Source organism: Heptranchias perlo, chromosome 17, assembly GCF_035084215.1.
Source record: "Heptranchias perlo isolate sHepPer1 chromosome 17, sHepPer1.hap1, whole genome shotgun sequence".
NCBI lineage: Eukaryota > Metazoa > Chordata > Chondrichthyes > Hexanchiformes > Hexanchidae > Heptranchias > Heptranchias perlo.
This window is the reverse complement of record NC_090341.1, coordinates 2,554,266-2,580,912: the sequence shown is the minus strand read 5'-3', so window position 1 is coordinate 2,580,912 and position 26,647 is coordinate 2,554,266. Positions and strand designations below refer to the sequence as shown.

General features: G+C 49.0%; 1 protein-coding gene across 1 annotated transcript in view; it reads right to left on the bottom strand.

The window, feature by feature from the left end:
- Positions 1-25,848, bottom strand: part of aldh1l1 (aldehyde dehydrogenase 1 family, member L1) — a 61,709-nt gene extending 35,861 nt beyond the window's left edge. Inside the window, exons 1-8 of the mRNA XM_067998347.1 lie at positions 25,735-25,848; positions 19,711-19,870; positions 14,335-14,569; positions 10,970-11,135; positions 10,073-10,174; positions 8,148-8,237; positions 5,213-5,347; positions 3,971-4,096 (exon numbers count right to left, since the gene is read on the bottom strand). Coding sequence (XP_067854448.1) covers positions 3,971-4,096; positions 5,213-5,347; positions 8,148-8,237; positions 10,073-10,174; positions 10,970-11,135; positions 14,335-14,569; positions 19,711-19,837 — 981 coding nt within the window. The 5' untranslated portion in view covers positions 19,838-19,870; positions 25,735-25,848. The remainder of the gene's footprint in view (positions 1-3,970; positions 4,097-5,212; positions 5,348-8,147; positions 8,238-10,072; positions 10,175-10,969; positions 11,136-14,334; positions 14,570-19,710; positions 19,871-25,734) is intronic.
- Between the last annotated feature and the right edge of the window lie 799 nt (positions 25,849-26,647).

The window sequence follows — 26,647 nt, the reverse complement described above, 5'->3', positions numbered from 1 at the left end:
TAAAGCTCCCTCTACACTGTCCCATCAAACACTCCCAGGGCAGGTACAGCACGGGTTAGATACAGAGTAAACCTCCCTCTACATTGTCCCATCAAACACTCCCAGGGCAGGTACAGCACGGGATAGATACAGAGTAAAGCTCCCTCTACACTGTCCCATCAAACACTCCCAGGACAAGTATAGGGTTAGATAGAAAGTAAAGCTCCCTCTACACTGTCCCATCAAACACTCCCCAGGGCAGGTACAGCACGGGTTAGATACAGAGTAAAGCTCCCTCTACACTGTCCCATCAAACACTCCCAGGACAAGTATAGGGTTAGAAGCAGAGTAAAGCTCCCTCTACACTGTCCCATCAAACACTCCCAGGACAAGTATAGGGTTAGAAGCAGAGTAAAGCTCCCTCTACACTGTCCCATCAAACACTCCCAGGGCAGGTACAGCATGGGTTAGATACAGAGTAAAGCTCCCTCTACACTGTCCCATCAAACACTCCCAGGGCAGGTACAGCATGGGTTAGATACAGAGTAAAGCTCCCTCTACACTGTCCCATCAAACACTCCCAGGGCAGGTACAGCACGGGATAGATACAGAGTAAAGCTCCCTCTACACTATCTGAACAATGTGCCTCAGTCCCAACCTCAGACGAGTGCCCTTACTTCACCAGTGTGACATTTTTCCAATACCCCATTTTGCAGCCTTTGTGCGAGTCGAGCAAGGCTGTGGCAAATCAGCTGTGATGTCGTGTCCTGTGGGTCCACAACCAGGAGGAATTGAGTTGACATCCCCCCAAACGCATGTCATGCAGGCCCCTCACAGCCAGCAGAGAAAGGAAACCTGCAGCCCATCAGTCTGAGCTAGGAACGCACCCAGGACATAGAATTACATGGAATATACAGCACAGAAACAGGCCATTCGGCCCAACTGGTCCATGTATCATGGTATCATAGTAGGTACAGCACAGGAGGCCATTCGGCCCATTGTACCTGTGCCGGCTCTTTGAAAGAGCTATCCAATTAGTTCCACTCCCTTGTTCTCTCCCCATAGCCCTGCAAATTTTTCCCTTCAAGTATTTATCCAATTCCCTTTTGAAAGTTATTATTGAATCTGCTTCCACCGTCCTTTCAGGCAGCGCATTCCAGATCAGAACAACTCGCTGCGTAAAAGAATGTTTCCTCATGACGGCTCTGGCTTTTTTCCTGAGCACCTTAAATCTGTGTCCTCTGATTACCTTCTGCCTCTGGAAACAGTTTCTCCTTAATTACTCTGTCAAAACCCCTCATAATTTTGAACACCTCTATCAAATCTCCTCTTAACCTTCTCTGTTCTAAGGAGATCAACCCCAGCTTCTCCAGTCTCTCCACATTAACTGAAGTCCCTCATCCCTGGTACCATGCTAGTAAATCTCCTCTGCATCCTCTCCAAGGCCTTGACATCCTTCCTAAAGTGTGATGTCCAGAATTGAACACAATACTCCAGCTGAGGCCCAACCAGTGTTTTATAAAGGTTTAGCATAAATTCCTTGCTTTTGTACTCTGTGCCTCTATTAATAAAGCCCAGGATCCCTTATGCTTTTTTAACAGCCTTCTCAACTTGTCCTGCCACCTTCAACAATTTGTGTACATACACCCCCAGGTCTCTCTGTTCCTGCACCCCCTTTAAATTGTACCATTTAGTTTATATTGCCTCTCCTCATTCTTCCTACCAAAATGCATCATTTCACAATTCTCTGTGTTAAATTTCATCTGCCATGTGTCTGCCCATTTCACCAGTCTATGTCCTGTGGGGTTCAAAACCCCTTTATCAAAAGACATTTGAAGGAAAGGGTTAACTGTATCCCTTTTAAACAAAGACATTTGAAAACCTCGCAAATTCTGTTTTTCCCTCACTGACGCTGATGGGATTGGAGAAGTCTGAATTTCGGGATCGAGGTCATTGTCCTGCAGATCGATATCTAGATTATTAAATACATAAGTTCGATGGATAATATTGAGCTTACAGCATTGTCAGGTTTTCAAAACACACAGGCTGTTGGAAACACAAACTTTTCAACACAGCGGGGGGTAATGTAAGAAAAGGCAACAAGGACATAGATCAAAGGCTTCGGATCGGGAAAGCAATGATCGGTGTGAAAAAAGCATTGGGCCTCTCATTCCTATCTGGTAATCTGTTCAAAGAACTGGGATTTGTAAAACATCAAATAGTGTTGCATCCAGAATATGGTCAAATGGTGTAAGGAATGGATTTGAAGCCAATGAAGCATCAAAATTGGAGACGTCAGGACCATTAAGAATGTCTGGGTGTAGAAATGTAAGAAGCTATCTCTACATGAAGGGCCATAAACAGAGACAGTAAAGGGGCCTTTTTGAGCCCATGGTCTTTTCTACATCAAAGGGTCTCCGGTCACATGATCAAAATCCAAACTGTCAATCATTGAAGTATGTTAATGATTGAGGCATAGCGACAGGGAGTGGTTGGACAAAAAGAATGACCCTCCCCAATCCTACACCCTATTGGTAAAAACTTTATAAAAAGAAGACGGCAAGAAGAAGTCTCTTCACCGCCCGGGAGTCACAAGGAACGCACACTGCAGTCGAACATCACACAAGAAGAGGACCTCAAGGACTGAAGAGCTGATCAACCTTCAGGCCCAATGAGCAAAATCCTTGGTTTAAAGGTTGTATATCTATTAATGAATTGCCTGATGTATGAATGAATCGTTAAGTCACTGCATAATAACATTGTGAATTATTAAGTGTATAATGGAATGTTATAGAGGAAAGTCGTTTGTATGATTTGATTTTGCTTCATGAATGCTCGTATGAACGATAACATCATTAAACAATTACTTTTGATTAATGAAACTACCATGAGTGAGGGTGACTTTCTCTGCTTGACTATTCGTCCAGTGTCCAAGAATCACACAAAATAAGGAATTCCCCACAGCCTTCCTGAAGTCTGTTACTATCCTCCACAATGTTTACTACATTTCTGAGCTTTGTGTCATCTGCAAACTTTGAAATTATATCCTCTGTACCCAAATCCAGGTCATTAATATATATCAAAAAAAGCAGTGGTCTTAATACTGGCCCCTGGGGAACACCACTGTATACTTCCCTCCAGTCTGAAAAACAACCGTTCACCACTACTCTCTGCTTTCTGTCCCCGAGCCAATTTTGTATCCATGCTGTCACTGTTCCTTAAATCCCATGGGCTTTAATTTTGCTAACAAGTCTATTATGTGGTACTTTATCAAATGACTTTTGAAAGTTCATATACACAACATCAACCCTCTCTGTTGCTTTATGAAAGAACTCAAGCAAGTTAGTCAAACACGATTTTCCTTTAACAAATCTGTGCTGACTTTTCCAAGTCCCAATTCATTTTGTCCCCGATTATTGTCTCTAAAAGTTTCCCCACCACCGACATTAGGCTGACTGGCCTGTAATTGCCAGGTTTATCCTTCAGGGGTGTAACATTTGCAATTCTCCAGTCCTCCGGCACCATCCCCATATCTAAGGAGGATTGGAAGATTGTGGCCAGAGTCTCCACAATTTCCACCCTTACTTCCCTCAGTAACCGAGGATGCATCCCATCTGGATCGGGTGACTTTTCTACTTTGAGTCCTGCCAATCTTTTAAGTACCTCCTCTTTATCTATTTTTATCCTATCCAATATCACTACTACCTCCTCCTTTCCTGCTACAATGGCAGAATCTTCTTCTCTAGTGAAGATGTTGGTGTTTATGCTCCACACGAGCCTCCTCCCTCCCTACTTCATCTCACCCTATCAGCATATCCTTCTATTCCTTTCTCCCTCATGTGTTTATCCAGCTTCCCCTTAAATGTATCTACACTATTCGCCTCAACTACTCCTTGTGGTAGTGAGTTCCACATTCTCACCACTCTCTGGGGAAAGAAGTTTCTCCTGAATTCCCTATTGGATTTATTCCCTATTGGACTTAATCTCTTACTCTGACTTCCTCTTTGATTTTCTTCTCCTCTTCGGTCAGCTCCAACGAAGAAGTTTCTGAAGAAGCAAAGTATTTGGAGGCTGGGATCATTTTGCCATCTTCAAACTGGAGACTCTTCACCAAAACCTGAAAGGGAACAATAAGCTTTTGAGGAGCCATTGTCTCTGTTAATTGTATCCATGTGATTTATATCAATTAGTGTTATTGTATTCAGGTGGTGGGTACCAATTGGGAACTCTCTTGTATCCTTTTACATGGGAGCTTATCTAGGGGGTGCACGGTGTATAATGGGATCTCTGTGAATAAAGGCTTGGAAGCAACTGAAGACCAGGCTCCAGTAATCTATCCCTCACCACCGGGCTATCTGACTTTTTACAGTTCCAACAGGATATTGGGGATGAAAATTCAACTTGGGCGGGGATGCAAAATGAGCGATAGTGGCTCATTCGCCCTTTAGCACCTGTTCGATTTTGGGTTCCATTGAATTTTACCCCAGTGTATCACATTTATCACTCTCCTTGCTTAAATCAGACAATACATAAACTTCAGCTCATCCAAAACTCTGCTGCCCCGTATCCTAACTCGCACCAAGTCCCGTTCACCCATCACCCCCTGTGCTCGCTGACCTACATTGGCTCCCGATCCGGGAACGCCTCGATTTTAAAATTCTCATCCTTGTTTTCAAATCCCTCCATGGCCTCACCCCTCCCTATCTCTGTAACCTCCTCCAGCCCTACAACCCTCCGAGATCTCTGCGCTCCTCCAATTCAGGCCTCTTGCACATCCCCAATTTTAATCGCTCCACCATTGGCAGGCGTGCCTTCAGCTGCCTGGGCCCTAGAACTCCCTCTCTAAACCTCTCCGCCTCTCTACCTCTCTCACCTCCTTTAAGATGCTCCTTAAAACCTACCTCTTTGACCAAGCTTTTGGTCATCTGTCCTAATATCTCCTTATGTGGCTCAGTGTCAAATTCTTATGGGATATGGGGATCGGGCGGGAAAGTGGAGTTGAGGACGAAGATCAGCCATGATCTGATTGAATGGCGGAGCAGGCTCGAGGGGCCGAATGGCCTATTCCTGCTCCTAGTTCTTATGTTCTTATGTTTGTCAGATAATTGCTCCTGGGAAGCGCCTTGGGGCGTTTTGCTACACTAGAGACATTATATGAATGCAAGTTGTTGTTATTGCTGTTGAGGGGTTTCAGATGATGCATAATTCAATGTTTGCATAAAAGGTTTGTTACCATTTTACCGTCATTCCCAAACAGCACCAGGCCGTTTCTACCAACGAGGGCGGGTGTTTGAGCTCCAGGTATCTCCAGCGTCTGCCCCTGGGGTGGGGTGTTGCTGATCAGCGTCGAGCCGAAAAACGTCAGCTTCTGAAATAAAGGGGAAAAAATGACGTCACGTTTTTGCCACGCACCCCTCCTCCCTACTACACGTTGCTGCTGATTGGTTCAGGCCAATATCATCATTGTTTAGACAGCGAGTGGTTAGGATCTGGAATGCACTCCCCGAGGGGGTGGTGGAGGCAGATTCAATCATGGCCTTCAAAAGGGAACTGGATAAGTACTTCAAAGGAAAAAATTTGCAGGGCTACGGGGAGAAGGCAGGGGAGTGGGACTAGCTGGATTAGTCTTGCAGCGAGCCGGCACGGACTCAATGGGCCGAATGGCCTCCTTCTGTGCTGTAATCATTCTATGATTCTATCAGCTTGGCTCAGCTAGTAGCACTCTCACCTCTGACTCAAAAGGCCATGGGTTCAAGGCCCAATTCAGCCCATAATCCAGACTGATACTCCCGTGCAGTGCTGAGGGAGTGCTGTATTGTCAGATGAAACGGTAAATCAAGGCCCTGTCTGCCTGTTTGGGTAGATGTAACAAATCCCACAGCACTATTGGAAGAAGAGCAGATGAGTTCTCCCCGGCATCCTAGGGCCAATATTTACTCCTCAACCAACATCATTAAAAAACAGATTATCTGGTGATAAATCTCATTGCTTGTGAGATCTTGCTGTGCGCATGTTGGCTGCCATGTTTGCCTACAAAACAAATGACTACACTTCAAAAATAATTGATTGGCTATGAAATGCTTTGGGACGTCCTGGGGAATAAGTGAGAGTTTTTGTTTCTTATTGACCATTTTGGCTTTTCTCCCCCCTCTAAAATGGTGATTGAGTGACCGTCTCTTTAAAGGGAAAGGAAAGTCCAGGGCAATAGGGTGACTGAACACCTCGAGAATTTTCAGTTAATCAGAGAGAGCCAGCATGGATTTGTGAAAGGTAGGTCGTGCCTGACAAACCTGATTGAATTTTTTGAAGAGGTGACGATAGTGGACAGGGGAATGTCAATGGATGTTATTTATATGGACTTCCAGAAGGCATTTGATAAGGTCCCACATAAGAGACTGTTAGCTAAGATAGAGGGCCATGGAATCGAGGGAAAAGTACGGACTTGGTTAGGAAGTTGGCTGAGCGAAAGGCGACAGAGAGTAGGGATAATGGGTAAGTATTCACATTGGCAGGATGTGACTAGTGGAGTCCCGCAGGGATCTGTCTTGGGGCCTCAATTATTCACAATATTTATTAATGACTTAGATGAAGGCATAGAAAGTCTCATATCCAAGTTTGCCGATGACACAAAGATTGGTGGCATTGTAAGCAGTGCAGATGAAAACAAAATTACAAAGGGATATTGATAGATTAGGTGAATAGGCAAAACTATGGCAAATGGAATTCAGTGTAGACAAATGTGAGGTCATCCACTTTGGATCAAAAAAGGATAGAACAGGGTACTTTCTAAATGGTAAAAGTTAAAAACAGTGGGTGTCCAAAGGGACTTAGGGGTACAGGTACATAGATCATTGAAGTGTCATAAACAAGTGCAGAAAATAATCAATAAGGCTAATGGAATGCTGGCCTTTATATCTAGAGGACTAGAGTACAAGGGGGCAGAAGTTATGCTGCAGCTATACAAAACCCTGGTTAGACCGCACCTGGAGTACTGTGAGCAGTTCTGGGCACCGCACCTTCGGAAGGACATATTGGCCTTGGAGGGAGTGCAGTGTAGGTTTACTAGAATGATACCCGGACTTCAAGGGTTAAGCTAGGAGGAGAGATTGCACAAATTGGGGTTGTATTCTCTGGAGTTTCGAAGGTTAAGGGGTGATCTGATTGAAGTTTATAAGAACATAAGAACATAAGAACATAAGAAATTGGAGCAGGAGTAGGCCAATCGGCCCCTCGAGCCTGCTCCGCCATTCAATAAGATCATGGCTGATCTGATCCCAACCACAAATCTGAAGAACACAAGAAGTCGGAGCAGGACCCGGCCACATAGCCCCTGGGCCCTCTCCGCCACCCACAGGGCATTGACCGATCCGAACTCAGCTTCATGTCCAATTTCCTGCCCGCTCCCCATAACCCCTAATTATAAGATATTAAGGGGAACAGATAGGGTGGATAGAGAGAAACTATTTCCGCTGGTTGGGGATTCTCGGAGTAGGGGGCACAGTCTAAAAATTAGAGCCAGACCTTTCAGGAGCGAGATTAGAAAACATTTCTACACACAAAGGGTTGTAGAAGTTTGGAACTCTCTTCCGCAAACGGCAACTGATACTAGCTCAATTGCTAAATTTAAATCTGAGATAGATAGCTTTTTGGCAACCAAAGGTATTAAGGGATATGGGCCAAAGGCAGGTATATGGAGTTAGATCACAGATCAGCCATGATCTTATCAAATGGCGGAGCAGGCATGAAGGGCTGAATGGCCTACTCCTGTTCCTATGTTCTTTTGTACGTCACCCCACCCAACCTTACCCCACCCTACCCCCTCACGGTTACACATGGAAATTAGGACCTCAACTTCGATTAATTCAAGATGTGGAGATGCCGGTGATGGACTGGGGTTGACAATTGTAAACAATTTTACAACACCAAGTTATAGTCCAACAAATTTATTTTAAATTCCACAAGCTTTCGGAGGCTTCCACTCCGTTCACCTGACGAAGGAGGAAGCCTCCGAAAGCTTGTGGAATTTAAAATAAATTTGTTGGACTATAACTCGGTGTTGTAAAATTGTTTACAATCGATTAATTCAAGGCATTTTTTGAATATTTCAATTTTTTTGGTCACCATGGAGACCAGTTGAGTTGGATTTTTATCCTTGGCCTTGCACTCACCTGCCCATTGACATCTGACCAAGCTCCCGGCACTTTGTCGTTGCCTCGGATCCAGTTGTGAATGGCCTCCGCTGGCTGGTCCCAGTTAATCTGAACAGCAAAGCAATGGATGAGCCAGTTGCCCCTTTGGGTGGCGGGGATTGGGCTAATAACCTTCACCCCCGCCCCCTGACCCCAGTACTTTTACTGATGTTGTCTGAGACTGTCCCGTGTCCTAACTCACATCACTCTGACCTCTCTGTCCTCGACCTCTGACACTGTTCCAATGAATCTCAACGTAAGCTCGAGGAACAGAATCTCATCTTTCGTTTCGACCCTTTACAACCTCCTGGACTCAACACTAATTCCAATAACTTCAGATCATAACCACTGCTCCCGTTCTTTTCCCTTAAATAAACTGTTAAATCTTTAACTTCCTCCCATTCTGATGAAAAGTCATTGGCCCAAAGCATTAATTCTGTTTCTCTCTACACAGATGCTGCCTGACCTGTGGAGTGTTTCCAGCATTTTCTGTTTTTATTTATCCCATCACGCTCTGTTCACCCATCACCCCTGTGCTCGCTGACCTACATTGGTTCCTGCTCCAGGAACGCCTCGAATTTAAAATTCTCATCCTTGTTTTCAAATCCCTCCATGGCCTCGCCCCTCCCTGTCTCTGTGACCTCCTCCAGACCTACAATCCTCCGAGATCTCCGCGTCGATTTTCGTATGATTACGCTCCTGTGAAGTGCCTTGGGACGTTTTACTATGTTAAAGGTGCTAAATAAATGCAGTGCCTTTGGGCAAGGGAAGGAAACACCAGTCGGAGTTTCAATTTCTACTCATTGTCCTGTTGCCCTGCTGGGAATGCACGTCAATGAACATCCTGTGTTACTGACTGTATCTCGACTGATGTTAATCCCTCTCCCTCACACTGTCACTCAGTAACCCCTCTCCCCCCAGCACCCTGTGTTACTGACTGTATCTCTACTGATGTTAATCCCTCTCCCTCACACTGTCACTCAGTAACCCCTCTCCCCCAGCACCCTGTGTTACTGACTGTATCTCTACTGATGTTAATCCCTCTCCCTCACACTGTCACTCAGTAACCCCTCTCCCCCCAGCGCCCTGTGTCACTGACTGTATCTCGACTGATGTTAATCCCTCTCCCTCACACTGTCACTCAGTAACCCCTCTCCCCCAGCGCCCTGTGTTACTGACTGTATCTCTACTGATGTTAATCCCTCTCCCTCACACTGTCACTCAGTAACCCCTCTCCCCCCAGCGCCCTGTGTTACTGACTGTATCTCTACTGATGTTAATCCAGCTCTCTCATACTGTCACTCAGTAACCCCTCTCCCCCCAGCGCCCTGTGTTACTGACTGTATCTCTACTGATGTTAATCCCTCTCCCTCACACTGTCACTCAGTAACCCCTCTCCCCCAGCACCCTGTGTTACTGACTGTATCTCTACTAATGTTAATCCCTCTCCCTCACACTGTCACTCAGTAACCCCTCTCCCCCCAGCGCCCTGTGTTACTGACTGTATCTCTACTGATGTTAATCCCTCTCCCTCGCACTGTCACTCAGTAACCCCTCTCCCCCCAGCGCCCTGTGTTACTGACTGTATCTCTACTGATGTTAATCCCTCTCCCTCACACTGTCACTCAGTAACCCCTCTCCCCCCAGCGCCCTGTGTTACTGACTGTATCTCTACTGATGTTAATCCCTCTCCCTCACACTGTCACTCAGTAACCCCTCTCCCCCAGCGCCCTGTGTTACTGACTGTATCTCTACTGATGTTAATCCCTCTCCCTCACACTGTCACTCAGTAACCCCTCTCCCCCGAGCTTCCCCAGTGATGTCAGTACTAACAATGTTATTTCAAAAAAGATCGTACAAGTAAAAGTGGCGTAATTGGACTTTAAATAAAAAGGAATCTGTACCTTTGCATTTTCTTTCTTCTGAATTCCCTCATACGTCACTCCTTCTTCTGGCTGTTTGATTCTTGGAGCTTTTCCAGAGGCGATGAGGGCCACAGATTCCACCTGGGAACAGGTGACACACAAGTTACATATTGTCCAGGCCAGCTATCGGACGACATCCTGATACCCTCTGCCTGAGAATGGCCAATGTCAGCCCCAGGTGTCAACCATGGCTCAGTGGGTGTCACTCTCGCCTCCGAGTCAGGAGGTCCTAGGTGTGAGTCCCCACTCCAGAGACTTGAGCCCCATAATCCAGGCTGATACTCCCAGTGCCAGTGCTGAGAGAGTGCTGCACTGTCGGAGGGTCAGTACTGAGGGAGCGCTGCACTGTCGGAGGGTCAGTACTGAGGGAGTGCAGCACTGTCGGAGGGTCAGTACTGAGGGAGCGCTGCACTGTCGGAGGGTCAGTACTGAGGGAGCGCTGCACTGTCGGAGGGTCAGTACTGAGGGAGCGCTGCACTGTCGGAGGGTCAGTACTGAGGGAGTGCTGCACTGTCGGAGGTACCGTCTTTCGGATGAGACATTAAACTGAGACCCCCGATGGCCTCTCAGGTGGATGTACAAGATCCCATGGTACTGTTTGAAGAAAAGCAGGGGAGTTCTCCCTGGTGTCCTGGGCCAATATTTATTCCTCAACCAACATCAATAAAACAGATTAACTGGTCACTGTCACGTTGCTGTTTGTGGGACCTTGCTGTGCGCAAATTGGCTGACCCATTTCCTACATTTCAGCCTTTCTCTATAACACAGTCTCTCAGTCAATATCTCGGTCTCTGTCTATCTCCGAGTCTTGGATAACAAGCTCCAAACATCGTGGAGACTCAGGGATCGCAGGGTCCTGTTTCACGTGGGCCGTACCATGCCTTTAATTCCTTCGGGGAAGAGGAATCGGTTGTAGACGGTGTTCACGGTGTCATCAGGAAACACTTCGCACTCCTTCTGCATGAGAATGGGACCTGTGTCCAAACCATCATCGGCCCAGAAAATACTGAACCCTCCTTTCTTATCCCCGTGCATCAGAGTCCTGGGGATAAAACAAGCAAATCAGACATTGTAACGAACAGTGAGATAATTTACCTTGTGTGGTCCTAAACCGTACAGATAAGGAAAATCCCCAGTCCCATCCCCATTGTGCATGTTGGGAAGGTGTCTGTGGAACTGTCCCCCAGTGAGAGTCAGTGTCTGTGGAACTGTATCCCAGTGAGAGTCAGTGTCTGTGGAACTGTCCCCCAGTGAGAGTCAGTGTCTGTGGAACTGTATCCCAGTGAGAGTCAGTGTCTGTGGAACTGTCCCCCAGTGAGAGTCAGTGTCTGTGGAACTGTATCCCAGTGAGAGTCAGTGCCTGTGGAACTGTACCCCAGTGAGAGTCAGTGTCTGTGGAACTGTATCCCAGTGAGAGTCAGTGTCTGTGGAACTGTACCCCAGTGAGAGTCAGTGCCTGTGGAACTGTACCCCAGTGAGAGTCAGTGTCTGTGGAACTGTATCCCAGTGAGAGTCAGTGTCTGTGGAACTGTACCCCAGTGAGAGTCAGTGCCTGTGGAGCAGTTTCCCAGTGAGAGTCAGTGTCTGTGGAACTGTACCCCAGTGAGAGTCAGTGTCTGTGGAACTGTGGCCCAGTGAGAGTCAGTAACTGTGGGACTGTCCCCCAGTGAGAGTCAGTGCCTGTGGAACTGTGGCCCAGTGAGAGTCAGTGTCTGTGGAACTGTACCCCAGTGAGAGTCAGTGTCTGTGGAACTGTGGCCCAGTGAGAGTCAGTGTCTGTGGAACTGTCCCCCAGTGAGAGTCAGTGCCTGTGGAACTGTACCCCAATGAGAGTCAGTGCCTGTGGAGCAGTTTCCCAGTGAGAGTCAGTAACTGTGGGACTGTACCCCAGTGAGAGTCAGTGCCTGTGGAACTGTACCCCAGTGAGAGTCAGTGCCTGTGGAACTGTACCCCAGTGAGAGTCAGTGTCTGTGGAACTGTCCCCCAGTGAGAGTCAGTGTCTGTGGAACTGTCCCCCAGTGAGAGTCAGTGCCTGTGGAACTGTACCCCAGTGAGAGTCAGTGTCTGTGGAACTGTGGCCCAGTGAGAGTCAGTGTCTGTGGAACTGTCCCCCAGTGAGAGTCAGTGCCCGTGGAACTGTACCCAGTGAGAGTCAGTGCCCGTGGAACTGTACCCCAGTGAGAGTCAGTGCCTGTGGAACTGTACCCAGTGAGAGTCAGTGCCTGTGGAACTGTCCCCCAATGAGAGTCAGTGTTTGTGGAACTGTACCCCAGTGAGAGTCAGTGCCTGTGGAACTGTACCCCAGTGAGAGTCAGTGTCTGTGGAACTGTCCCCCAGTGAGAGTCATTGTCTGTGGAACTGTACCCCAGTGAGAGTCATTGTCTGTGGAACTGTACCCCAGTGAGAGTCAGTGTCTGTGGAACTGTACCCCAGTGAGAGTCAGTGTCTGTGGAACTGTACCCCAGTGAGAGCCATTGTCTGTGGAACTGTACCCCAGTGAGAGTCAGTGTCTGTGGAACTGTGGCCCAGTGAGAGTCAGTGTCTGTGGAACTGTCCCCCAGTGAGAGTCAGTGCCTGTGGAACTGTGGCCCAGTGAGAGTCAGTGTCTGTGGAACTCTCCCCCAGTGAGAGTCAGTGCCCGTGGAACTGTACCCAGTGAGAGTCAGTGCCCGTGGAACTGTACCCCAGTGAGAGTCAGTGTCTGTGGAACTGTCCCCCAGTGAGAGTCAGTGTCTGGACTGTACCCCAATGAGAGTCAGTGCCTGTGGAACTGTCCCCCAGTGAGAGTCAGTGCCTGTGGAACTGTACCCCAGTGAGAGTCAGTGCCTGTGGAACTGTCCCCCAGTGAGAGTCAGTGTCTGTGGAACTGTCCCCCAGTGAGAGTCAGTGTCTGTGGAACTGTACCCCAGTGAGAGTCAGTGTCTGTGGAACTGTCCCCCAGTGAGAGTCAGTGTCTGTGGAACTGTCCCCCAGTGAGAGTCAGTGTCTGTGGAACTGTCCCCCAGTGAGAGTCAGTGTCTGTGGAACTGTACCCCAGTGAGAGTCAGTGTCTGTGGAACTGTACCCCAGTGAGAGTCAGTGTCTGTGGAACTGTCCCCCAGTGAGTGTCAGTGTCTGTGGAACTGTCCCCCAGTGAGAGTCAGTGTCTGTGGAACTGTACCCCAGTGAGAGTCATTGTCTGTGGAACTGTACCCCAGTGAGAGTCAGTGTCTGTGGAACTGTGGCCCAGTGAGAGTCAGTGTCTGTGGAACTGTCCCCCAGTGAGAGTCAGTGCCCGTGGAACTGTACCCCAGTGAGAGTCAGTGTCTGTGGAACTGTCCCCCAGTGAGAGTCAGTGTCTGGACTGTACCCCAATGAGAGTCAGTGCCTGTGGAACTGTCCCCCAGTGAGTGTCAGTGCCTGTGGAACTGTACCCCAGTGAGAGTCAGTGCCTGTGGAACTGTCCCCCAGTGAGAGTCAGTGTCTGTGGAACTGTCCCCCAGTGAGAGTCAGTGTCTGTGGAACTGTACCCCAGTGAGAGTCAGTGTCTGTGGAACTGTACCCCAGTGAGAGTCAGTGTCTGTGGAACTGTCCCCCAGTGAGAGTCAGTGTCTGTGGAACTGTCCCCCAGTGAGAGTCAGTGTCTGTGGAACTGTACCCCAGTGAGAGTCAGTGTCTGTGGAACTGTACCCCAGTGAGAGTCAGTGTCTGTGGAACTGTCCCCCAGTGAGAGTCAGTGTCTGTGGAACTGTCCCCCAGTGAGAGTCAGTGTCTGTGGAACTGTCCCCCAGTGAGAGTCAGTGTCTGTGGAACTGTACCCCGGTGAGAGTCAGTGTCTGTGGAACTGTAACCCAGTGAGAGTCAGTGTCTGTGGAACTGTACCCCGGTGAGAGTCAGTGTCTGTGGAACTGTACCCCAGTGAGAGTCAGTGTCTGTGGAACTGTACCCCGGTGAGAGTCAGTGTCTGTGGAACTGTCCCCCAGTGAGAGTCAGTGTCTGTGGAACTGTCCCCCAGTGAGAGTCAGTGCCTGTGGAACTGTCCCCCAGTGAGAGTCAGTGTCTGTGGAACTGTACCCCGGTGAGAGTCAGTGTCTGTGGAACTGTAACCCCACTCTTTCCCCATAGACCTCCAATTTTTTATCTCCAAGGCCTTGACGTCTTTCCTAAAGTGTGGTGCCCAGAGTTGATCACAATACTCCAGCAGGGGCCTAAGCAATCCACTGATAAAGTTTCATTCTCTTAATTTGCTGGCATCCTCTTACCAGTTGATAGCAGAGGCCCCCCTGTGCCTGGGCAGTAGGGACGGGTGGTAAATGATGGACCCGTGTTTAGGGAAGTCAATCACTTCCATCGGAATGAACTGGGAGCAGAAAGGCAGCACATTCAGCTCTGCTCCGAGGCTCGAGAACTCATTCACCACCTCTGGGTTCGCCTTGCCTTTTGTCCGCCAGCGAGTGTACTTGAAGACGGGGGTGCCATCCTTCGCACCTTCTGTGGCTGATGGAGAAAATGTGACAAAGGTTATTCAAAGCACAGCCCATCCTCAGTCACAGGCTGAACGTGACTCTTTCTAATTGTCGCAGTGGGTGATCTGTCCCTCTAGAGTGGTACATCGCATGTACAGCACAGAAACTGGCCATTCGGCCCAACAGGTCTGTGCCGGTGTTTATGCTCCACACGAGCCTCCTCCCTCCCTACTTCATCTCATCCTATCAGCATATCCTTCTATTCCTTTCTCCCTCATGTGTTTATCCAGCTTCCCCTTAAATGTATCTACACTATTCACCTCAACCACTCCTTGTGGGAGCGAGTTCCACATTCTCACCACTCTCTGGGTAAAGAAGTTTCTCCTGAATTCCCTATTGGATTTATTAGTTACTATCTTATATTTATGACCCATAGTTTTGGTCTCCCCCACAAGTCGACCCTATCAAACCCTTTCATAATTTTAAAGACCTCTATCAGGTCACCCCTCAGTCTTCTCTTTTCTGGAGAAAAGAGCCCCAGCCTGTTCAGCCCATTCAGGTACTGAGTCCTGCTGCCCATGAAAGTTCCAGCTGCAATCTGCAATCTATGTTGAGTTCACTGATCTCAGTCAGAGCAAAAGCTAATTGAGCTCAGAGCCACAGATCTAGGGATATGGGGCAAAGTCATCCAAGGTTACAGTTCTTGATCACAATATAGTTTTTATTACTTGTTCCCAGGATGTGGACATCACTGGCAAGGCCAGCATTTATTGCCCATCCCTAATTGCCCTTGAGAAGGTGGTGGTGAGCCGCCTTCTTAAACTATCACAGTCCGTGAGATTGCACACTGGCCATTTCAGCAGGCAGTTAAGAATCTATCACATTGCTGTGGATCTGGAATCACATATAGGCCAGGTTTCCTTCCCTAAAGGGGATTAGTGAACCAGATGGGTTTTTTCAACAATCCAGTAGTTTCATGGCCACCATTACTGATACCGGTATTTTTAGTCCAGAATTTATTTAATTCATTGAATTTAAATTCCTCAGCTGCTATGGCAGGATTGGAACTTATCACTCCAGATTATTAGTCCGGGCCTCTGGATTACTAGCCCAGTAACATAACCACTATGCTACTGTACCCAGTGTGGTGAAGGTTCTCCCACAGTGCTGTTAGGAAGGGAGTTCCAGGATTTTGACCCAGCGACGATGAAGGAACGGCGATATATTTCCAAGTCGGGATGGCGTGTGACTTGGAGGGGAACGTGCAGGTGGTGTTGTTCCCATGTACCTGCTGCCCTTATCCTTCTAGGTGGTAGAGGTCGCGGGTTTGGGAGGTTGCTGTCGAAGAAGCCTTGGCGAGTTGCTGCAGTGCATCCTGTGGATGGTACACACTGCAGCCACAGTGCGCTGGTGGAGGAGAGTAGGTACGGAATCCAGTGGCTGGGGCTCTGATCAAGCGAACTGCTCCGTCCAGAATAATGTCGCGCTTCTTGAGTGCTGTTGTGACTGCATCCCATCCAGGTGCGTGATGAATATTCCATCAAACTCCTGATTAGAGCCCTGTAGATGGTGAAGTGGCTTTGAGAGGTCAGGAGGTGAGCCACTCGTTGCAGAATACCCAGCCTCTGACCTGCTCTTGTAGCTATGGTATTGGTACAGCTGGTCCAATTAAGCTTCTGGTCAATGGCGGCCGCCCCCAAGATGTTGATGGTGGGGTACTTGCCGACAGTGATGCTATTGAAGATCAAGGGGAGGTGGCTGGACCTTTCTTGTTGGAGATGTCCGTTGCTTGGTACACTAAGTGTAACCCACACTTGGAACATAGGAACATAGAAACAGGAGCAGGCCATTCAGCCCCTCGTGCCTGCTCCGCCATTTGATAAGATCATGGCTGATCTGTGATCTAACTCCATATACCTGCCTTTGGCCCATATCCCTTAATACCTTTGGTTGCCAAAAAGCTATCTATCTCAGATTTAAATTTAGCAATTGAGCTAGTATCAATTGCCGTTTGCGGAAGAGAGTTCCAAACTTCTACAACCCTTTGTGCGTAGAAGTGTTTTCTAATCTCACTCCTGAAAGGTCTAGCTCTAATTTTTAAACTGTGCCCCCTACTCCTAGAATCCCCAACCAGCGGAAATAGTTTCTCTCTATCCACCCTATCTGTTCCCCTTAATATCTTATAAACTTCGATCAGATCACCCCTTAACCTTCAAAACTCCAGAGAATACAACCCCAATTTGTGTAATCTCTCCTCCTAACTTAACCCTTGAAGTCCGGGTATCATTCTAGTAAACCTACGCTGCACTCCCTCCAAGGCCAATATGTCCTTCCGAAGGTGCGGTGCCCAGAACTGCTCACAGTACTCCAGGTGCGGTCTAACCAGGGTTTTGTATCGCTGCAGCATAACTTCTGCCCCCTTGTACTCTAGTCCTCTAGATATAAAGGCCAGCATTCCATTAGCCTTATTGATTATTTTCTGCACCTGTTCATGACACTTCAATGATCGATGTGCCTGAACCCCTAAGTCCCTTTGGACATCCACAGTATGAGCTTATAGCTGTCAGGTGAGGACCAGATTGAGCTCAGCTGTGATAAACATCACGGTCAAATAGCCTGCCAAGATGAACTGTTTGTTGCTTAAAGATGAAGAAAAGAACTTGGATGAAATATCGCAGAGCTGGTGGCGCCTGTGGAACTGTACCCCAGCAAGAGTCAGTGCTTCGGGGGGGAAGAGGATCTCCGGGAAACTCCCCTTTCCAGAAAGAAAGCAATCGGGAGAAATGTGGAGAATCTATCCCCCTCTGCAGGGCCGGGAACCGACTGAGCCGCACAATACACGTTAGGACACAGCGACAAACAAAAACCCGGGGGAGGCCAGAACTAACTGATAATATCCAAACAGGATACAGTGCTCACATGGCAGAAATAAAACCTGGGAGAGGAATAACAAACATTGACACCAGTTGTCCGACACACAGGAGAATATCCAAGTCAGCACAAGTCAGAGGTGCCGTATTTCGGATGAGACGGTAAACCGTCTGCCCCTTCAGGGGGACGGAAAAGATCTCAGGGTGCTATAGGAAGAAGAGCAGGGGAGTTCTCCCCGGGGTCCTGGACAATATTTATCCCTCAACCAATATCACTAAATAAACAGATTATCTGGTCATTATCACATCGCTGTTTGTGGGATCTTGTTGTGCACAAATTGGCTGCCAAGTTTCCTACATTACAACAGTGAAGCACTATGGGACATCCTGAGGTTGTGAAAGGCGCTATATAAATGCAAGTCTGTCTTTCTTTCGTTGCGATATGAAACGAGGGAATGCGTGACACTCCCGCCCAGTCAACGTCAGAACTGGGCGGAGATTCCCTCAGATCCATTTCATGCAGGACCCTTACAGGCACAAGAGAGGAGACACTTGTCTCATGTCTGGGATGAACTTGAAGCAAGGTGCAGGTATGTAGGGCAATGTGCCAACCTCCTGTACCACCCAGGAGTGGCACTCACTAATATTCTTTGAATCTTGGCACCATTGCACCCACAGGTTTAATGTTTGGGTAATTTGCTTCTTAAAGCACAATGTCCACTGTATCTACCGAGAGACCATATCCACCGAGAGACTGTACCCACAGAGAGACTGTACCCACCGAGAGACTGTACCTACCAAGAGACTGTACCCACAGTGGGACTGTACCTACAGAGAGACTGTACCCACAGTGGGACTGTACCTACAGAGAGACTGTACCTACAGTGGGACTGTACCTACAGAGAGACTGTACCTACAGTGGGACTGTACCTACAGAGAGACTGTACCTACAGAGAGACTGTACCCACAGAGAGACTGTACCTACAGTGGGACTGTACCCACAGAGAGACTGTACCCACAGTGGGACTGTACCTACAGTGGGACTGTACCTACAGAGAGACTGTACCCACAGTGGGACTGTACCCACAGAGAGACTGTACCCACCGAGAGACTGTACCCACAGTGGGACTGTACTCACCGAGAGACTGTACCCACAGAGAGACTGTACCCACCGAGAGACTGTACCCACCAAGAGACTGTACCTACAGTGAGACTGTACCCACCGAGAGACTGTACCTACCAAGAGACTGTACCTACAGAGAGACTGTACCACAGTGGGACTGTACCCACTGAGAGACTGTACCCACTGAGAGACTGTACCCACAGTGAGACTGTACCCACAGTGAGACTGTACCCACAGTGAGACTGTACCCACAGAGGGACGGTACCCACAGAGAGACTGTACCCACAGAGAGACTGTACCACAGAGGGACTGTACCCACTGAGTGGCTGTACCCCCAGAGAGACTGTACCCACTGAGGGACTGTACCCACCGAGAGACTGTACCCACAGAGGGACTGTACCCACCGAGAGACTGTACCCACAGAGGGACTGTACCCACAGTGGGACTGCACCCACAGAGAGACTGTACCCACTGAGGGACTGTACCCACTGAGGGACTGTACCACAGAGGGACTGTACCCACTGAGAGGCTGTACCCACAGAGAGACTGTACCCACAGAGAGACTGTACCCACAGAGAGACTGTACCCACTGAGAGACTGTACCCACTGAGAGACTATACCCACAGAGAGACTGTACCCACAGATACTGTACCCACAGAGAGACTGTACTCAATGAGATACTGTACCCATAGAGAGACTGTACCCACTGAGAGACTGTACCCACAGAGAGACTGTACCCACAGAGAGACTGTACCCACAGAGAGACTGTACTCAATGAGAGACTGTACCCATAGAGAGACTGTACCCACTGAGAGACTGTACCCACAGAGAGACTGTACCCACAGAGAGACTGTACTCAATGAGAGACTGTACCCATAGAGAGATTGTACCCACTGAGAGACTGTACTCAATGAGAGACTGTACCCATAGAGAGACTGTACCCATATAGAGACTGTACCCACTGAGAGACTGTACCCACAGAGAGACTGTACTCAATGAGAGACTGTACCCATAGAGAGATTGTACCCACTGAGAGATTGTACCGACAGAGAGACTGTACCCACAGAGAGACTGTACTCAATGAGAGACTGTACCCATAGAGAGATTGTACCCACTGAGAGACTGTACCCACAGTGAGACTGTACCCACAGAGACTGTACCCATAGAGACTGTACCTACCGAGAGGATCCTCTTTGCCATCTTTGTCTGGGATTGTAAATATTCCAACAATCTCGTGTCCCGCCTTTTTGAGTTCCTTATACACCTCTTGGCCAAAGAGGCTCTGTCCAATCACAGCGATCTTCATCCTCCTTCACCAGTGAGCAGTGACCTGCTGAGACTGACATAAACCGAACATGTGATACATCGATATCAATACCACAAGGAAACACTTCATTCCCCTCAACAACTCGTAACTCTACAAAGCTCAAGTCCGTCCCAGGTGTGAATCTGGTGAGACTCTTCCAGAGCCTCCCTCATGGTCCCGGACAGGATACAAGAACAAGCCTGGTCACCTGAGAGACAACCCACAGCTCCTCCAACCCTCCAACCTCTCACTCTGTGCTGCGGCCTTGTTTGCTTCATTCCTCTTTTATTCTGGGAGCTCTGGAATTCCCTCCCTAAACCTCTCCGCCTCTCTCTCCTCCTTTAAGACACTCCTTAAAACCTACCTCTTTGACCAAGCTTTTGGTCATCTGTCCTAATATTTCTTTTTGTGACTTGGTGTCAAATTTTGCCTGATTTATGCTGCTGTGAAAGGCCTAGGGGTGACTTTACTACGTTAAAGGTGCTATATAAATGCAAGTTGTTGTTGTTCCTTCTAAACTTCAAATATTCCACACACTTCTCTCTGTGCTGAAATGAAAACCAATTAAAAAAATGTTTTATTGCAAGAGGTATAGAAAATAAAAGTCCCGATGTAATAGTGATAAGATCACAGATAGGGGCCTGTGTGCAGTTGTTGGCCCCACATTATAGGAGGGAGAGGGGAGAGCACAGATTAGCTGGGATGCTGCCTGGCGTGTGGGAATACAGATATACAGAGAGGCTTGAAAAATTGGGGCTGATTTCATTAGAACAACGGAGATCACAGAGTAATTTGATAGAGGTGTTTAATATTATGAAGGGATGGGACAGTGTAGATGGAAACAGATTGTTCCCAGTGATTGAGGGGTCCAGAACGAGGGGACATTGATATAAGATTAAATGTAAGAGATTTGGGACAGAGAGCAGAAGAAACTCTTTCACACAGAAGAATGTGAGGCCGTGGAATGCACTGTTAGTGATTGAGGCAGAGACCATGTCAACATTGAAGAATAGGTTAGAGAGGTGTCTGAAGGAAAGGGGGATAAAGGGATATGGGGACAGGGCGGGGACATGGGATTAGGATACTGCTCGTGTGGAGGACAAACACCACATGGACTGGTGGGGCCGAATGGCCTTTTCCCGTGTTATAATTTCAATGCAATTTGCTCTTGGGATATGGAGGACACAGGTATTTAATGCCCATCCCTGGTTGCCCTGATTTACTTCCTCTCCCACAACAGTGACGACATTTAAAGAGTGGTCTTTATGCTCCGGGGCACATTACAAGGGATTCCGAGATCAATGATATAAATATCAGGAAGGACTGATCAGGCTGGGGCTCTTTCCTCTAGAAAAGAGAAGACTGAGAGGTGACCTGATAGAAGTCTTTAAAATTATGAAGGGGTTTGATAGGGTGGACGTAGAGAAAATGTTTCCACTTGTGGGGGAGACCAGAACTAGGGGGGCCATAAATATAAGATAGTCACTAATAAATCCAATAGGGATTTCAGGAGAAACTTCTTTACCCAGAGAGTGGTGAGAATGTGGAACTCACTCCCACAAGGAGTAGTTGAGGTGAATAGTGTCGATACATTTAAAGGGAAGCTGGATAAACACATGAGGGTGAAAGGAATAGAAGGATATGCTGATAGGGTGAGATGAAGTAGGGAGGGAGGAGGCTCGTGTGGAGCATAAATGGCCTGTTTCTGTGCTGTAAATTCTACGTAATGAACCAGGAGGTGGGAGAGAGGTTGAGAAGGGGACCACGTTACGGTCGAACAGCAGAGATTTTTACTTCAGAAGTGGGGGTCCTGCCTGAGATATTTTCCCTTCTGCTCTCTGCACCGACACTAACTCACCTGCCGTGTGTTTCCACCGTTTTCTGTTCTTTTCTTGTATGAGAAAAACCTCTTGTAAAAGAAGTTTGTTTCAGCCTCGTGTTAACCCTCAGTCTGTGCCCCCTTGTTTATTGGTCATATCTTCCCTTAGAGAACAGTGTGAGGTGGTGGGAGGATTCGCCGGCTGATTAACAGTCTGACAGGCCACGACATGAACACTCCTTCCATGGCCGTAACTGTCTCTATACCGACCGATAGTGGGGTTAGTCCTATCTGGGGGGGGTTTATGGGCTCCCACAACCCAAACAATGAGGAGGGGCCGCCCACACCCAGCGAACACGAGAATCCCGCTGGATGTCAGCCCAGAATTCAGAGCCGGAACTCCGGTCTCCGCTCCCCGGGACTGTCTGGAGCTCCAGTCTCTACTCCCCAGGACTGTCTGGAGCTCCGGTCTCCACTCCCCGGGACTGTCTGGAGCTCCGGTCTCTGCACCACAGGACTGTCTGGAGCTCCGGTCTCCATTCCCCGGGACTGTCTGGAGCTCCGGTCTCCACTCCCCGGGACTGTCTGGAGCTCCGGTCTCTGCACCACAGGACTGTCTGGAGCTCCGGTCTCCATTCCCCGGGACAGTCTGGAGCTCCGGTCTCCGCTCCCCGGGACAGTCTGGAGCTCCGGTCTCCGCTCCCCGGGACTGTCTGGAGCTCCGGTCTCCGCTCCCCGGGACTGTCTGGAGCTCCGGTCTCCGCTCCCCGGGACAGTCTGGAGCTCCGGTCTCCGCTCCCCGGGACTGTCTGGAGCTCCGGTCTCCGCTCCCCGGGACTGTCTGGAGCTCCGGTCTCCGCTCCCCGGGACAGTCTGGAGCTCCGGTCTCCATTCCCCGGGACTGTCTGGAGCTCCGGTCTCCACTCCCCGGGACTGTCTGGAGCTCCGGTCTCCACTCCCCGGGACTGTCTGGAGCTCCGGTCTCTGCACCACAGGACTGTCTGGAGCTCCGGTCTCCATTCCCCGGGACAGTCTGGAGCTCCGGTCTCCGCTCCCCGGGACAGTCTGGAGTTCCGGTCTCCGCTCACTGGGACTGTCTGGAGCTCCGGTCTCCGCTTCCCAGGACTGTCTGAAGCTCCGGTCTCCGCTCCCCGGGACTGTCTGGAGCTCCGGCCTCTGCTGGCCGGGACTGTCTGGAGCTCCGGTCTCCGCTGGCCGGGACTGTCTGGAGCTCCGGTCTCCGCTGGCCGGGACTGTCTGGAGCTCCGGTCTCCACTCCCCGGGACTGTCTGGAGCTCCGGTCTCCACTCCCCGGGACTGTCTGGAGCTCCGGTCTCCGCTCCCCGGGACTGTCTGGAGTTCGGGTCCCCACTCCCCGGGACTGTCTGGAGTTCCGGTCTCCGCTCCCCGGGACTGTCTGAAGCTCCGGTCTCCGCTCCCCGGGACTGTCTGGAGCTCCGGTCTCCACTCCCCGGGACTGTCTGGAGCTCCGGTCTCCGCTCCTCGAGACAGTCTGGAGCTCCGGTCTCCGCTCCCCGAGACAGTCTGGAGCTCCGGTCTCCGCTCCCCGGGACTGTCTGGAGCTCCGGTCTCCGCTCTCCGGGACTGTCTGGAGCTCCGGTCTCCGCTCCCCGGGACTGTCTGGAGCTCCGGTCTCCGCTCCCCGGGACTGTCTGGAGCTCCGGTCTCCGCTCCCCGGGACTGTCTGGAGCTCCGGCCTCCGCTCCCCGGGACTGTCTGGAGCTCCGGCCTCCGCTCCCCGGGACTGTCTGGAGCTCCGGCCTCCGCTCCCCGGGACTGTCTGGAGCTCCGGTCTCCGCTCCCCGGGACTGTCTGGAGCTCCGGTCTCCGCTCCCCGGGACAGTCTGGAGCTCCGGTCTCCGCTCCCCGGGACTGTCTGGAGCTCCGGTCTCCGCTCCCCGGGACTGTCTGGAGTGAGGGTTCAAAACCTGCACCTTCTGACTCAGAGGCGGGAATGGTTATCACTGAGCCAGACGCTCGCTCTCCTGTGCTCACCTCTTACTGAATCAAAGGCTTTCATCTATTCAATCACCTTTACTAAATCTCTCTTATTCTTCTCTGCTCTAGTGAAAAAAAACCAAATTTTTTGAGCCTTTCTTTATGACTGGAATCTTTCATTCTTGTGAACAACATTGGAACAAAAGTCCTTACAAAGAAAAAACATATTTTTCCACACTTCAATTAAACTTTCCTTATGTTCTAAAATAGTCAAAGTTTTACAATCTACGTAGACGCTGGACAATTTTTTTTTTAAATTCATTCTCGGGATTTGGGTGTCGCTGGCGAGGCCGGCATTTATTGCCCATCTCTAATTGCCCCTTGAGAAGGTGGTGGTGAGCCGCCTTCTTGAACCGCTGCAGTCCGTGTGGTGAAGGTTCTCCCACAGTGCTGTTAGGAAGGGAGTTCCAGGATTTTGACCCAGCGACGATGAAGGAACGGCGATATATTTCCTAGTCGGGATGGTGTGTGACTTGGAGGGGAACGTGCAGGTGGTGTTGTTCCCATGTGCCTGCTGCCCTTGTACTTCTAGGTGGTAGAGGTCGTGGGTTTGGGAGGTGCTGTCGAAGAAGCCTTGGCGAGTTGCTGCAGTGCATCCTGTGGATGGTACACACTGCAGCCATGGTGCGCCGGTGGTGAAGGGAGTGAATGTTTAGGGTGGTGGATAGGGTGCCAATCAAGCGGGCTGCTTTGTCCTGGATGGTGTCGAGCTTCTTGAGTGTTGTTGGAGCTGCACTCATCCAGGCAAGTGGAGAGTATTCCATCACACTCCTGATTTGTGCCCTGTCGGTGGTGGAGAGGGTGAGACCATTGCCATAAAGTTACGCTGGTGTTTCCCAACTTCTGCGGAAAGGGGGCGTCTCCTGGGTGTGAGGGTATGTCATGTACACTAGCCAATCAGACACACATATTACACAAGCCCCATTACATTGCAGTATTTTGCAACGAGGTCAAAGGTGAAAGTTGGCCAAACTTTCTCTCTCTCTTATTAACCTTGGATTCACCTCAGTGCGGGTAACTCAGGCAATTCTGTCCCAGTCAGTCACTCCGCAGAAACTAACATCCAAGAGACCTGCAAATAACCTGGGCTCATTCTTAAATCCAGGACAATAGCGACATTAATACTAATATTTAATACTATTGCATGTTTTTAGAATGTGATATTCACCAATGCTCCCTTCCCCCGCACCGATCGGTTTCCCCTTAAAGTTTATTGAAGTTCAAAAGTCACCGGTAATTTAAAGTTATAAATAGCAATAGGTTGTTTTTATTGGACTCGAAAGGCAATGTTGACTTCAGACGAAGACTTGAAATTAAACTTTGAAAACACTTTTGATATCAACAAACGGCACCTTAGCAAAGTTTCAGTGACAGCATCAAAGTTGCAAAAAAAATACTTTCCGGCAAACTTAGTCCAAGGAAAGTAATAATTTCATCTTTTCAATCTATGGAGTTTTAACATGACTACGAGGCCACGATCAGGCATTTATTATTTGATAAATAAATATGGAATGAACAAATCCGTTCCTGAAGTGAATTTCGCTCTTTCACAATATCAACACAAAGTTTGTAAAACACTTTTGCAGTTTGATATTACAGGAGGTGCAGCGGGTTTGAGTTTCTGGACCTGGTAAACCAATCGCATTAACTTTAAATATGCAGTAACAAGAACCGAGAGAGGCCGCTCCGGGCTTAAATCACACGCCAGTATTGTTATGTTTGCACTGACTTGGAGTTTGTAGTTCGTTCGTTTCAAAGAGATTTTTCTCTTCTTTTTGACCGCAGTTTAAGTTCTAACATTAACAGTCCCGGGACAACTTTACAAATCCCTGGTCCAAACATGTCAAAGTTTTAAACTTTGCCACCGGTCCATTAATTGCATAAAATATATCCAATGCCCTAAATTTCAATCGTTATATTGCAGCTCGCTGTTTCTACTCTGAGCGGTTCAAGGTGGAGCCTTAAACAGAAAGAGACAGAGAGGTGTTACCGACTTTGATGCAGCTGAGGCTAAACTCGCTTGAAACTGAGAGCTGAGGTTTTTTTTAGAAGCACTTACCAGCAGCAGCGTCCTCCCTGGGTGTTTGCAAACCCTAGTGTCCGCTCTGTGTGTCCCCCACAGAATGACCCAGCACTGGAGTGAGGAGGGGGGAGAGCCCGAGGCAGCCCTGGGTCCCGGAGGAGGCAGGATCAGGTGACAGGCTTGGCATCGAACCAGAGCCATTCCACAGGGCAAGAGGGAGAGCGAGTGTGTTTAAGAAATCGACCGAGTGCCAGTCTGCCAACTAGCTGGGCATCCCAGTAACTTGACTTGCTTTTTTAAAAAATCAATCTCCCCCTGGAATTCAATATTAAAACTGCTACTGTCCTATGAAGATCATTTTAATTTGATGTGAAACGCAAAGTTTATTTTTATATCTACAGTTTATGGTTCTTCCTTTCTCTCGCCCCCCACTCCCCACTCTCCCAAAGCTTGCTCCGCCATTCAATTAGCTCACCGCTGATCTGTGCCTCAGTTCCATTTACCCGCCTTTGCTCCATATCCCGCGATACCCTCACCCAACAAAAATCCATCGACCCCCAGCATCCACAGCCTTTTCGGGGGAGAGAGTTCCAGATTCCCACTCCCCTTTGTGTGAGGAAGTGCTTCCTGACATCACCCCTGAACGACCCGGCTCTAATTTTAAGGTTCTGCCCCCTTGTTCTGGACTCTCCCACCAGAGGAAATAGTTTCTCTCTATCTACCCTATCAAATCCTTTTAACATTTTAAACACCTCGATCAGATCACCGGACAGTGATCAGGAGCAGGAACCCTGGCTGATTTCCCCTCTCTCTAACCCAGGGGTCACTGGACAGTGATCAGGAGCAGGAACCCTGGCTGATTTCCCCTCTCTCTAACCCAGGGGTCACTGGACGATGATCAGGAGCAGGAACCCTGGCTGATTTCCCCTCCCCCACCCTGATAAGTAGG